Below are 15,072 nucleotides of genomic sequence, written 5' to 3'. Positions count from 1 at the left end.
GACCTTTAATAAACAATTCACGTAAGAGCTTAGCACAAATATCTTATCTAAGTCATACAGTTATTGGTCCACAGACTTCCATCACCACAACGTATATAATCATCTGACAAGTAACAAGCCAGAAACCTAAGTGTTATGCAGTACTCCACGTTGTGAGAGTTGCATACTTGGTTATAATCTTTAGGTGAAAACACCGGGTCTGCTAATTGAAGAACAAGTATTGGGCGAGAGTAAATTTGTTGAAGAACGTGTAAAATTATTTCACATTATTTCACTTGCAAAAAAAAAACAAGATCGTCATATACGAAACGTTGTCGCTTGCTACATGTGGTAGCTTTAAAGCTTGTTTTTGTTTTTTTCGGAGCAAGAGCTACATACTCATAATTAATGCATAACTACATACTTCAGGAATTTTTGCTTTTTAATGGATTAAATTAAATAAGTGCAAACCAAACAAATATTTATTTATAAATACATGACGGCAAAGTACTGAAATTAGTCATGTTGAATGGCAAATACTTAGTAAATGTTTTTATAGTAAGAGTAACTACATGACAATGTAAAGGAATAGAAACGTGCAGTATCTAATATCCATATGTTTTGACTCACTCATCAAATCTAGCTGTTTAAAAATCTACAGTGGAAAGTAAATAAATGAAGTTTTCGCTTTTACAGCATTCGAAACTTTGCTTCTTTCAATGGTTTAGATCGTAATTCGATGTATTGCGATGCTTTCCATTTTAACTTTTCATCGATCTCATTTTTTATAGCAGCCTCCGAATTTTCTTTCTCAAAATCAATTGTGCTTGTGACATACAAATGAAGAAACGGCATCTTCTTGTTTGGGCGAGCTATTCCATACTTCCTACTAAGCCACGAACAACTTAAACAAGAAACGACAACTACATAATGTCTAAAAACTATTTTTCGTAATGTTCCGACATGCACAGGTCAACATACATAATCGATATCCCATGAAAGAAAAATTACCTTAGGAGAGCCTCGTGAACGTCAGCTTGAATATTCTTACTTTCGTCTAGAAGTTTATGGAAGTTGTCGTCATGATTTGCTTCTAAATATCATAAAAATATAATTGATAACTTTCGTGCACCAACATTAACCACGATGAAACCTCCATGCGATAAGACATAAATAAGACTAAAAATTGACTAATCATATACATGGGATCATAAATTACTTTGTTCTGGATTTCTGGTTTTGGTCGTGATACGCTAGACGCTTTTATACGCTATGACGTTAATCAGGTCATATTAATCTTATTCGCAAGATTAGAGTGTTTTATCACGTTTTCGACATGGTATAAAAATGGCATTTACAGATTTTTTGCACGTAACATAAACATAAAATACCCTTTGCAGAGTTACTGGTTTCGGCCTCAATGGTTTCTTCTGAGGCGTCACGACAAAAAATTCCTATTTGCTCTTAAACAACAGGTACGATAAACAATTATATCAAATTTTTACCGTGGATACGATCATTTAATAAGCTAATTTAAAGTATTTAACCATCAATGACAAAAGAAAGTTTTAGAATAAAAAATATCTGTGGCAAATGAAACGTTTATTTTTCATTTTCCCCAAAACAAATTAACAAATGGTCATTGATATACTTCTATATGTCTTTTAGACTGACAGCTACCCTATTATATTGCAGTAAAGAGGTCATCAGGTAAAAATGAAGGTCTGTTAAACTATTTTCAAACAAAATACCTTCAATTAGTTCATTTGGCTTTAAGTGTTGCTAACTTTCTGGTCGCTGTGGTAAATCTTCTGGTTGTTTCTGCTGGGTTTTTGCTATTTCCAATTTGTTTTCTTGGAATTCTTCATGTTTCTCTACATTTACTTTCTCCTCTTTAGGTAATAAAATAGAAGAAAACAAATCTTACTTGGTCAATAAATACTATAAAAGTTTAACGTCTAATAATGACTTTTCCCATATCTATCATACTTTTCAACAACATCAAATTTCTAGTTAATGTAATAAATATACCGTTGGCTCTTGTCTTCCGTGGATCAGTTCTGGATATTTTTAATGTGTTAGATTCATTCTTCAAAATTCGACTCATACCAAAGTCAGCTATTAAACATTTGCCCTGCGCGTCTCGGAAAACATTAGAAGGCTTTAAATCCAGATGAGAATAGGATATGGGTCGCTGTGAAGATGAGCTAAACCTTTTAAAATTTGTCTGAGAACTTTGGGAAGCGATTTTTGAAGATAAGCCAAACTATTTGATTCCGATTGCACAAAATCCTCCAGCGATTCTTCACACAGGTCAAGTATTAAATAAACATATTCTGATGAAATGTCTTTATCTAAGTAAAAATAATTCACAACATCATTCGATTTTTTTCGATGATGTCTTTGAAAATTTTCTTTTCTTGTTGTGTAAGCCCAATTCAGATATCACGAAGTATTCGTTTCACTGCTTTTCCATAGTCATCTTATCCCAGTCCAAGATAAACACGAGTTCCATCACTTCGTTTGCCGATGAAAATTCTCCGGAGAAAATTACACGCACATCACTCATATGTTCAACCTTGACTTTGGGATCTTGTCCATATTTAATCATTTTTAAAAACAATTGCTTATGTTTAGTTGATTCATCAACGCATTTCTTCTGCAATTCTGAAATTGGAGTAAAAATATTACTTTTAAAGATTATCAAAACAAGAAAATGGATTAACTCCGCCATTGCCCAAATGATTTGGATAGTAATTGAAAGCACATCAACTTAATTACAACCATTTTATAAATCACTCATTAAAGCATTCAGTTCAGGTAAAGTATTATTGGTATAATGCATCCAGAGGCGAAACTAGAGCGCTAATTGGGGAAGGTGGTGGGTAATATTCAAACATTCAGCCCTGCTGATTTCTTTTGAAAATAAAATCACCAACAAAAGAAATGTCGAAATGATATTTTTTTGTAAATATCTGCATTTTTGTGCGTAGTACTTCGTCTCTTTTGTATTTCTTCAGACCCCCAAATAGAAATAAGTACCATCACTTCTTCATAAGACCAGGTTTCTCCGCGTTTCGACACATTTGCTTAAATAATAAAATAGAGACTTTGTCGTGGTGACAAATCTGAAAATAGTTCTAAAGATAGCAAAACGACACGATGCATTTCGGCAGACTACTCCTCAGATGACAACGTCTGCTAAATGAAAATTTACAATTTCTCGATATTTATAATGCCAAGAAAGAGTGTACGTCATCTCAAAAAGGGGAGATGATACTCAAAACAGAGATAAATTAAAAACATAATCCTTTTGTCGGCAGAGGACGGATTGGTTAACTTAATTAAAACAGCCTCCATGACGCGTAACTGAAAGAATGAAGGGCATTTCTTAAATGATTCTAAATGAACTCCTCTGAGGACAGTCTAAGCGTTCGCTTTATTAAACACTTTACTAAAGAAATCTTTTCTCTGTGTGAAGAAAAAGCGTCAAAGCATGTGTACAAACCCGTAAAAGTTGCCTTGCGATGAATGCTTGTAAGGAATTGACCGTTTATGGACAAGAACATCCAAAAACGCTAACTGACAATTTGATTGCTGTTCAGACGTATAATTTAAAGAAGGGTGAAGAGAACAGAGTTTATGTAAAAAATAATTGGCGATTTTTGTCGTTACGAAAAAGGGAAAAGGTGTCGTCAACGTAACGTTTGTACCACAGCACTTCCAGAGGCCCAGACGAGGCAAACATCTTACACTCATAATAGCCTACGAAAATATTAGCAACTACTGGTCCTAGTGCTCTTTACTTAAAACAGTTCATTTAAGAACTATCAACTTATTATATTACTTTTACCATTCACTATGGTATTTGCTATCTTTAGAACTATTTTCACATATTTGCTTATAACTGTAAAATATTGCTGCAAGCAAACACAGCAAAAACGATACCTGTGATATGTGTGCTCGCACGAAAAGCCTGGTTACTAAGCTAAAAACATCGCCACGTAGATGACAAAATCACAGCACTACATGCAGATGACATTAATGACTTTCATACTCACATCAACAAACAGAACAGCCACATACAATTTACCAAAGATGTCGAAGAAAACGGACCTCTTCCTTTTCTCGACTGTTTGGTAAAACATAACAATCAAAAACTACGAACAACAGTTTATCGCAAGCCAACACATACTGACCGACTACTAGACCAATCATCTTACAACCCTACATCACACAAAGCCACCACAATCAGAACATTAACAAGACGTGCAAAAATCATATGTGATTCACCGGACGCTCTACACAACGAAAACAACTATCTCAAACGTGTTTTTGACAAAAACAACTATAACTCTGACTTTATCAAACGCAACACCTACAAACTCAACGAACCCAACGAAACTAACAACTCAGTGACAACAGCAACGATACCTTACATCAAAGGTACGTCTGAGACTATCTCGCGTATCTTACGACCATACAACATACGTGTAGCACATAAACCAATCACAACGTTGGGACAAGTACTAACGAACATAAAGGACAAAGAACAACCCAACGAACGACAAGGTGCAGTTTACAAAATAAACTGCTCCGACTGCCACCCCTCCTATATCGGGGAAACTGGCAAGAACTTAAACATAAGACTTACTGAACACAAACGAGCTACTAAGAAACAAGACAAAACTAATCACATTGCCGAACATCACCGAATCACAAAGCACAACATTGACCGGGACTCGGCAAAATTCATTACTTACAGTACTGACTATAGACAACGGCTTACATTAGAAAGTTGGTATACCAACTTGGAACAAACCCCCCTGAACAGATCACAGCAATTACCGGCACTTTACAAAGGACTTATTCACAATACAAACAAACGATAAACTAAAAACATGACACTTCACACTATTTCACAATGACAATACACAATTGACACCCACACATTACAACTAAAAACATCACACCTAAATCACACATCACAACTAAAAATAAAAATATTTCACTTCACACTAATTCACAATGACAATACACATTTCCTGTACACATAATACAATGACGTAAGAACCAGATAACAAATACGGCTAACCTGACGTTTACTCCTCGTTTGACTCTGAAGATGACTACCGCTAAGGTTGTCGAAACGTCACTCAACAACAACAAAAACAGTCCTTCTCAGGACTATACCAACCTGGACGATCTGCATTTACAAACATGTAACGATACTCCCGGGTTCAAACCATTTACTTTAATCTAAAAACATGTGATTAATCAAGATTGATCTGATTCTATTCGTGTTGCATGTTCACATTATCATGCGGACTAATCCGATTCGAGACTCTAAGACCACCTTTTGAGGTGGCCGAAATTAATTCTGATCGAATTCGTTTTCGCATCACTTGTAAGTGTTCACATTAGCTCTCGTACGGACTCTAATCGATTTCGAATTGATTTAAAGTGTTAGTGTGAATGGGCCCTAAAGTAGCACAAGTTTCCAAATTGAAAATTCGAATAGCAACATGCAAATCGTCAAAACAACTTATTAACAACCAATATATCATAAACCACTCGTTAAAACGAACAATGCTAGCAAGAGTGAAGCATATTGCTGATAACTGATACAATGGAATACAATGCATCCTGTCTTCAGATTAGGGCAATCAAGCTTTTAAACAGGCAAATTCAGGTAGAATTTTTACGACTAAGACCAACTTTTGCGAAAAAATTAAAGTTATTTTGTCGAAAATATGCATGTGCGTTAACAAAGAAAGCTTATTTCACACTAAACATTTCTGTGACAAACAACCTGTTTTATACGTCGCATTTTACATGCGTCGAATGCAATTAAAACAAAAGAAATTGAGATAAAATTCCTCATTAGTTTTGTATGCAATCGACTCGTGTAAAATGCGACGTAAAAAACAGGCTTTATGTAAATTTTCAATGATGAATTTCAAGTGCTAGCAATAAATCTATAGTTAAAATACAAGGTGTATAGAAAATGATTGACTCCAGGAAAAAAGTTCTCGAAAAGTAGACGCACGCTAAATAACCAAAAACCTTTACTAATTTTAAGTATTTTAACGTTCTTTGACATGGCAGGCACTTAAAATTCGGAAAATGCAAGATTTTTTACATTGTTAAAAATCCTTCAAAACAGACCGTTCGAAAAAAATGATCAAATAAAAAAAAGCTCTATCGTAATCTCAAACTTTTGGCGCACGCGCTGAAAACATGGATTTTTGCGTTTTTGCATTTCATACCTTGCTTTATACAACAAATACACTTTTGAGAATTGGAGTTGATAATTTCATATTGTAATTTATGCAATTTCCCGCTAATGCATAAATTGAACTTGATATGATAGAACAAACTTTGTTTGAAATGCACAAACTCGAAATAATGCAAGTTTTGAAGACATTGAGTTTGCCAGAGCGTGCACCAAATTACTTGAAATTTTGATAGGTTGTGCTACACAGTCCATATTTTGAGTCTGGGTGATTAAATTGCTATTCCAATTATTAATTTTTGTGCGCAGGGCCTGTTTGGAGGAACTGTTAAGAACAGATCATACCACAATTCCCCTCTTTCAAGAACGGTTCCTCGCCAACGGAGGTGTCAGGTTTTGGACAGCAGCAATTACCCATGTATGGAATCTACTGTTAGCTACAAGTCAACAGAAGATTCTTCTTTGTTGCGTCAGTTGTAGTGGCCAAATGTTAAAGTCATTCCATATTTAACTAAGGACAAAAAAATCAACTTTGTCGTTAGAGTCTCTACTTCCAAAGCATACGAATATTCATTCATCACAAAGTAAACGAAAACTTTCATTTGGAATTTTGAATACTTACTTCACTCGATAACTTACATCTCCTACACACACACACACACACATGATGGGAGACTTAAGTTGGTATCATGTGTAGACATTATTAAAGTTCAAGAAAAATCCTTTGAAGTATTTCCTAACATGTCATTGACGTAGCAAGACACATTTTTTTGGTGTTGTTTGTTTAGAGATTTAACGTTAGTTATATTCATTAATAATAGCACAAAATTACTCAAGGTTTACAGCACCAAACCCTCCCCATCACCAATGACTTGGCCCTCACTATATTTGAGAATTTCATATTAAGTAGATGACATGTGAAAACATAACAATGCTCTAAAGAGGATTCTAAAGTTTTGACATAATAAACACAATATAAATTGCTGTTTAAGTCGCAAACACGTTTTGTTTTTATCCGTTTACGTACAACAAAACAAATTTATATTTTTTTCACGCCTTTCGCCAACGGACTTAAATCTTACAGCTGGAAATTTGATTTTTTAGCTTACAAAATGCATTTGGGATGAGCGTGCAGTCCCAGCATGTAGTATGGCAGATGAGAATTACATATGGGATTACACCTCGATTACACACGTGATACTCGTGGTTTCTACCATTGCTTTATCTGCTGCGTAGCAGTGGCGTAGACTGCTTCATCAATAATTGGGGAGCCAATACTGATATATGTATGTTGTAATCTCAAGAAAACAATGGATTTCAAAGGAATTTAATACAGATTATAAATGAATATTGCCCTCCAGTTATCGAGCTGGCTACGCCTCTGCTACGTAACCATAGCCTGACATTGTGGATGGCCGATATGATACCATCCATTTGGGGGACATCAAAACCAGATTTTCATACCAATTGCACTTTATTTGAACAGTTTGTTATATTTCACAATATACTATACAACAATCAAATTTATCAAAACTTGCCATAAACATATTTGACTAAAGTATACAAATTATTTTTATTTTTAACTTTGCTTGTCACATATTTTAGTGCATAAAGTTATACAACAAGGTGCATTAAATTTGATTACTCATTTCTTTTGTGCTAGCTTTAGCATTTCAAATTTTGGTTGCATTTTTAATCTTATTTTCAGTATAAACAAAATATCACAACTTATTCACACATAGCTATAGATTTCACATGTATGCAATTCTTCTATTTTGATTATGAAGCATTTGATTCTTTTCAAAATGTCATCAGATCAAAATAACAGCTTTGCTTTCATGCCAGTAGATAAACCTGACAAAGTTTTCATGTTATATCTGTAGAGCCCCAAACTGATTTTTTGTATAAAATGTAAAGATTTAAAATGCTATGATATCTATTATGAACCAAACCCAATCTATACATAATATAAATCTTAACACGGTTTTTATATGAACATGAAAAACATGTGACTTGGACGAGATTTGAACTCACACCTTCGGGATACTAGTCTGTCGCTCTACCTGTAGAGCTCCCAAGCCCACAGGGATTAGAGACAAGTCAAATCTCTTAGGATTTATATTATGAACCTAACCCAATCTATATACAGTTAACACAAGAAGTTTTTATTTTGACAATGTCTTAACCTGGCAAAGAAATGAAGAACATAATTCTATTTGATTGTAGATCACACCGGAGAGATTGAGTACTGATAAATATGTCTTTAAATAAGTTTTACAACATTCACAAGACATAAGAACAATGTGGGGAATCTAAATTCAAACAGCAAGTCCTTTGCTTTGCACAAGTGGCATGACTAAGAACTAATTTATATGGCCTGCATTCCCAATGCAAATTACATTCACTATATATACTTAATAAAACCAAAGCTTACTTTTTCTTACAATCTAATTCTTTCATAATGGTTTTTCTTCATTCCAAGAGCTTTGTGATCCATGTTCACGAGGAAGCTACAATGCAACATAAGAGTTAACGTTTCATGCATGGTTAGTTATGTTTATAAGCTTCATATTTGTGCATTTATTCTCGTTAGCTTTTACTTTCGGGAAAAAACAATTTGGGTGTTTTTGGCAAAATTATAATATATCAATGACAGCTAATTTGTCAAGCAAGTGACCCTTATCCATTTTATTTTCACACATGCAGCGCTTACAGCGTTTTACGAACTCTATCTACTTTATTGATTCATGTATTTTTTATTTACACACATGTCAAGTATTTATCTATGTCATTATCTATTTTACAATCTTGAATACTTCTTACAGTCGTGAACTCATGCTTTTATAGAGGTCGATATATTCTAGTTATTTTTACCACATAGAAGAGAACACAAACTTAAGCGGCTCGAAACTAATAAGTTGTTTCTTTATTTACAATAATGTTCACAACACCTATCTCTGATAGAAATAACGCAAAATAGTTCACAAACAAACGACAAACCGAACGATTGATAAAAGATAAAACCAAGACTTCCCAAAAGTAATACTTATGAAAAGGTTTACTTACATGTCAATTTACAACTCTGATACTAACACCATCGTCACAGAGAATGCACAGAATACTAACTTAACTATACCACTGACTATACGACAACTTACTCCCTGGATAAATATTCATAGGATGACGATTTACGAATGATTTGCGCAAAAATATGGCCGCCGACCCCGTTTCGCGTTCTCAGGAATTTAATCTTCAATTCAGAAAGAAATTTCTAGAGCTGCCACTAATACAATGTTATCGTATTTAAAGGTAAAATGAACAAGAATTCAATTAAAATAACGAAACATGCATGAAGGCAATTAATAAGCTAGAGTCTTTCGGCAGTATTCATACTTTGAAGTTCCATACACGCCAATGATACACACTACAATAATAGAATCAATGGAAATTAACCGAGAATGTGGAATCTCGACCTAACAAGTGACAAATGACTGAAAGAGACAGATTTGGCTAAGTATTTAAAAGACTGAAATTCATAAATGCAAGCTTGTGGCTTAAAACATACCACCTTTAGTCTCAAGAAAAATGCAACACAACTATAAGCCTGAATAAACAAAAATTCAACAAAAATTCAACTCTGACTTCGTCATCATTAACCTCAACGTACAAAAATTTTCTTTTAACAATTTCAAAGCTGCAACAAAGGAAATACTAGGAAATGGTCACAACTTCACATAAAAGTGTCATTTTATTAAAATATAACCAATTTCCCCAATTCAATAAGTTGTTCTTTTTATGCGTATCAATCTTTTACCCTTTGCAGTGGTACTGTAGTGACGTATATAAACTAAATAGCGTTCTAGTACATTGAACTCACGCTAGGAGCTCATACGAAAGACTTATATAACGCTAAAATACAACGGATTTTGAGCACAGACATGACATCCATATTATATTGTTATATATAGTTATATGTATTGTTATACATTGTTATACTTGAAGAAATGCTATGTGTTACTAAATTACACATGTTAAATTTATTGTATATTTTACATAAGAAACATGATGTATGGAAATCAAATTTAAATTTCATTCGCCTTCAGTTTTAGATCGTTTGAAGACAAACGAAATAGTTATTATATAACATTGCAAAATCCAATGAAAATTCATAGCAATCTGGCCATGTAATATCCAACTTGGTTACTTAATCTAACTTGCTTAAGATGCTCAAATTAAAACATATATAAAAGAGGATCTTGAATTGTGGTATCATTGATTTCCTTCTTGCCAATTGCTTTCCCATAAACCTCTTTTGCAGACAATAAAAAGACTTCATTGATGTGGCACATTTTAGCTTTAAATTGAAAACGATAATGTTCTTGTTTTTCCTTTCGTCATTTGATCTGACCATTTACACTTAGGATAAATAATGCAAAGAAAATAAAATACGTGAAATGAGCAGCTAAAAAGATTAATAACTCTAATCGAAAACTCTCTTCTTTTTCTAAGCAAGCATTTTTCGCAATTTCAGCATTAATGTATACGACGTGAAAGCATTTGCTGACTTAAAGCAAAGAATACGCAATATTTAGTATTGCATATGTGTTCTTTACAAGTTTGACAACATAATAAGCTATAAGTTTCTTTTTACCATACGATAAAATTATGCCAAAGTCTCTGAATCACCATGATTCGTAGGTACTCGTCACTATCTTTGGATATCGGACAAATCGTTAATGTCGTCTAAAGATTTTTGACTATTGCTAGTACTATCACACATGCTTGAACCGTTATTTTCAGTCGCACAAAGTTAGAAAATGATGCACCAGATACAAGTGAAGAGATTACGGTTTTTGGTAGAATATTTAAGAAAAGTGACACGTACACAGCATTAGTTTGTTGTTACATAGCTATTTACCGTTAAGATCAGGGTAATCAATAACAGCTTCGCTTTTCTTTCCCTTGCCTTCTTCAAGTTTTACATGATGTTCACTGTCTAAAAAATTTTTGCAACGGCAATATACAGAATTCAAAACGTACATGCATTAAGTACAATAAATGAAGAGGAGAACTTGAGTGAAAATAACAAATATAGTGTCACGGACCCCTAATTTATAGCTTGGCCATCAAAAATGAAAACTCATTTCTGTGTCTTACTTGGAAAATGTTTCTCTAGATCAGGTCTTGCCTTCCAGTTACTCAATCTTATGGCTCTGTGAACTAGATAAGGCAGTTCCTCAAAAAGTTGAAGAAAATACTCTTGATAGTTTCCATCTTTAACACATGATGACAGTTGTGGACGAGGTTTATCATGCCAATGCTGGCGAACGTTTCGTAAAAATCTTAGGCAACCTAACCATGTAGAGTCGGATACTTTATTGAAATGATTAAAGAATTCAGGATCGATACGGTCCATCCAATTTATTGAAAGATTCAACTGCTCACGAAGATTTGAGGGAAGAGAATGTGGAGATGATGTCTTTATTTCTGGTTCATTCCCAACATCACACAGAAAATCGAAATTCTCCTTATCGCTTTGTAGATAAGGGTGTTTTAACGCTTCGTTGGCCAATGGTCTGTCTTCCGGTTTTAGCTGTAGCATCCACGATAAAAGGTCTTTGAGCGTGGCATCCTTGATTTGGTCCAAGCCAACTGCGTTTCCATTTAATAAGTTGTCCAGTAAAAACCGTTCAGCTCCAAAAGGATGTTTCCCCTTTGTTGCAACATAATAAGCCACCATTCCGGCATTCTATTTTCAATAAAAAATGGAGTTAATTTGTTTGTTAGTTGCAAAAAATACAAGTTTAGGCCAAAAAAATCAGAATAATGTTCTCCAATTAAGAGTCGTAGCCATAATTTTTTAGAGCAATCTAAATGAGAGACATACAATCGTAAAACCAATAAGGCAATAACAACAATAAATTCATTATCATACATATACTAATTTTTATATTATATACAGTGCAGTTTGTATTTCGCTACTATATGACTGAACAATGGAGGTAAAGAAAAATTTTATTTAAAATCATTATAACTGCCAAACACAACATTCAAATGCAAACACAACATTGAGTTGTAGTTGGACCTCTAGTTCTACTTCAAGAACTTACCATAATGTCAGACTCTCTTTTGTAACGAACTTTATAAATTCTATCATATGATGCGTCATATGACTCTGGAGCTATCCAATATTTAGCTCCTCTCTGTCTGCTTTGATGTGTCGAAGTTACATCAGATAACATATGATTTATACCAAAGTCAGCGATTAAAAAATTTCCTTGTACATCTCGAAGAACGTTCGAGGGTCTCAAATCCCGATGAAGAATAGGACGCTCACCGCTGTGAAGGTGAACTAGACCATTTAAGATCTGAATAAGAACTTTAGGAACGACTTTTTGAAGATCTTGCAAAGAAGAAGATTTCACAAATCTCTCTAACGATTCTTCACACAAATCCATTATCATGTACAAATATTCTTCGTCAAGGTTCTCTTCTAAATCCCAAAAATTCACAACACAATTTGAGCGCTTTGCATTCAACTCATTCAAAATTTCTTTTTCTCGATTTGCAAAGTCTTTGCCGCTATCTTTATGTATTCGCTTTACTGCTTTTCCATAACCATTATTTCCCAGGGCAAGGTAAACACGGGTTCCATCACTTCCCTTGCCAAGCAAAAACTCCTTCTTGAAGATTACACGCAATTCACTGAGCAGTGTAACTTTTTCTGGATGTTTGCGTCCATATTCCTCCATATTTTTAAACTTTTCCTGATGCATTATTGATTTATCAAAACATTTCCATGGTTGACGCAACAATTCATGAACTTAAAGGAGAAGTACAAATCAGGAAAGATTAAAAAAGGACTGATAAATTCATAAAATTAATTTATAAGTTTATAAATTATTGTTTGTATTTAGCGTTGAAAAACATAGAAATGTTTGGGCAGCAAATGTTTGGTAACAAAATTCTTTTGCTTATCCCGTTTTCATGATATGTAGCGACGGAAATCCTGTTGAAGATAAGGACATTTCTAAAACAAGCTCTTAGCTACAGTAGGAACATTCGCAAAAAAATTGCGCAAATGTTAAATTAATGAATAAATTCTAAACAAATTAATGCCTGTAAAAATAATATAAAAATGAACATAAGTTAAATGAGTACATAGGTTTTAAATGATGCATATATATGTTCTTCATGACAAAGAGTAATCATTTAGTACCACCTGAAAAGTCTTTGAAGGAGACATTTTCGAGAAGTCCCAAATTTTTCAAACCATCTTCCAATCTCATGCAAACATAATACGTCTCGTTTTTCTTGGTCACTGCAGCAACTCCATACGCAAATGGTATCTTTTTGTTGTTCTCATCATAATAATACACCAGGCAACCAGAATCTCCAGGCCGGAGGAATTCGTTATCACTCTTTACTGCCACTACATCACGAAACACTTTTTTCTTGTTGTTGTCAAAAACGCTACGACTGAGGTCAGCGATTTCGTTCAAGCCCGACTCGTCGCCAACTTTATAAACTTTTTCATTTGCCTTTGATGACAAATTATCATACACAGTAACAAGAGAGCTGGGCATCTCTATTTCAGCCGCAGTAAATTCATTTTCTTTGTCATCAATTAAGATTGCCGTGATGTCGGTTTCAAGATCAAATGAGTAATGAAATAGCTCACCAAGAGGTATTTTTATGCTGTTTTCATGAGTATAAGAGTACTTATTTTTTAGTAGAAATTTCTCAAATGCCAATTTATCATTTTCAATTTTGTCTCGAATGTAAAAGAATTGATCGGCACCTTTCGGAACTTTTCCATATCCAACATGAAGACAAGTCAACGCGTAATGTTTTCCATCTTTACAGCTGAACAGAGTCAACGTGCCACGGGATTCTTCATTAGGCTCATCATCGCGCTTTGAGTGAACCATGTTGGATAGTGGTCGAATTATTTTTTCGTCTGATGAGTCGACAAAACGTAATTCAATGTATTCTAAAGCATTGCCATCAAAAACCTTATTGATTTCTGCTTTCTAATTAATCCCTGTCATTTTATTGTCCACTTCGAGGTACAAATGAAGATAAGGCATGTCATCGTTCGGATAGGCTATGCCATATTTGCCACAAAGCCAAGAAAAACTGTAAATGGGAAAACGTCATGGTGTTCGACAAAAAATCAGCATGATGGCGACTTGTCAAGCCAAATGAATCAAAATTATACTAAATATGATAAGAAATCATTACCTTTTCAATTTTTCATGCACACAATCTTTAATTTTGCAACCTTTGGTTAAAAACGTATTTTTAAAGTCACTCGTGTTGGGACTGGGAGCTTCTTCTACGGAAAAAAACATATACTAAATCTCGACCATGCACTGGACAAAAAATAAAAAACAAGTGCATGAAATTTACATTTTATTTTTGATTCAAAAGCAGCTAACGAGTTTAAACTCTTTCCTTCCACTAACAAAAATCAAAGTTATATATACTGACTTTATAATGCAACATGATATAGCTATGAAATTTGAATCAATAGCTTATAAAGTCACACCAATTTTAAAGGAAAGAATTTTTTCAATCTTTCTTTTTTCTGACTAAATGCAAATTATCTAATGTCTCCACATGATCATCGTGTTATTTCCTCAATGAAACGTTTCAAATTTGACATTTTTTCTATAAAACTGCTGCAAGGAAACGCTTTGTTGTTTTGAAGAATTGAAAAATGCTATCTTTTGAAATTAATTGCTCGCATAACAAGTCGATTGCGTGTACATTGAAAATTTCTTCAAGATAATTCCATCATTTTGCAATTTTCTGTCAACAGTACAACCAGAAAATCAGTCCGAAATTATATAAAG

At 33.9% G+C, this 15,072-nt stretch overlaps 2 protein-coding genes and 1 long non-coding RNA gene across 4 annotated transcripts in view; all 3 read right to left on the bottom strand.

The window, feature by feature from the left end:
* Positions 1-443: 443 nt before the first annotated feature.
* Positions 444-2,368, bottom strand: LOC124438476. 2 transcript variants are annotated; one of them, XR_006946106.1, is made up of 4 exons: positions 2,011-2,368; positions 1,731-1,871; positions 991-1,072; positions 444-883 (listed from the first exon to the last, which is right to left on the bottom strand). XR_006946106.1 is itself a non-coding variant. In XM_046988639.1 (4 exons), exons 1-4 carry the CDS (start codon positions 2,084-2,086, stop codon positions 670-672), a joined length of 477 nt encoding a protein of 158 aa, XP_046844595.1. In that variant the 5' UTR covers positions 2,087-2,340; the 3' UTR covers positions 444-669. The 2 variants fall into 2 exon arrangements, 1 of the variants encoding a protein (XP_046844595.1); XM_046988639.1 differs by having other exon boundaries at positions 1,767-1,871; positions 2,011-2,340.
* Positions 2,369-6,032: 3,664 nt separating this feature from the next.
* Positions 6,033-9,356, bottom strand: LOC124438486. The gene is made up of 3 exons (XR_006946113.1): positions 9,281-9,356; positions 8,649-8,724; positions 6,033-6,725 (listed from the first exon to the last, which is right to left on the bottom strand). It is a non-coding gene; the product is annotated as an uncharacterized LOC124438486 (long non-coding RNA).
* Positions 9,357-11,291: 1,935 nt separating this feature from the next.
* The window catches only part of LOC124438459 (serine/threonine-protein kinase/endoribonuclease IRE1-like), a 30,785-nt gene continuing 27,004 nt past the window's right edge, over positions 11,292-15,072 (bottom strand). Inside the window, exons 3-6 of the mRNA XM_046988620.1 lie at positions 14,459-14,552; positions 13,437-14,353; positions 12,325-13,037; positions 11,292-11,963 (exon numbers count right to left, since the gene is read on the bottom strand). Coding sequence (XP_046844576.1) covers positions 11,355-11,963; positions 12,325-13,037; positions 13,437-14,145 — 2,031 coding nt within the window. The 5' untranslated portion in view covers positions 14,146-14,353; positions 14,459-14,552 and the 3' untranslated portion in view covers positions 11,292-11,354. The remainder of the gene's footprint in view (positions 11,964-12,324; positions 13,038-13,436; positions 14,354-14,458; positions 14,553-15,072) is intronic.

This window comes from Xenia sp. Carnegie-2017, unplaced genomic scaffold, assembly GCF_021976095.1.
Source record: "Xenia sp. Carnegie-2017 unplaced genomic scaffold, XeniaSp_v1 HiC_scaffold_19, whole genome shotgun sequence".
Lineage (NCBI taxonomy): Eukaryota > Metazoa > Cnidaria > Anthozoa > Malacalcyonacea > Xeniidae > Xenia > Xenia sp. Carnegie-2017.
This window is presented reverse-complemented; position numbering and strand designations above follow the sequence as displayed.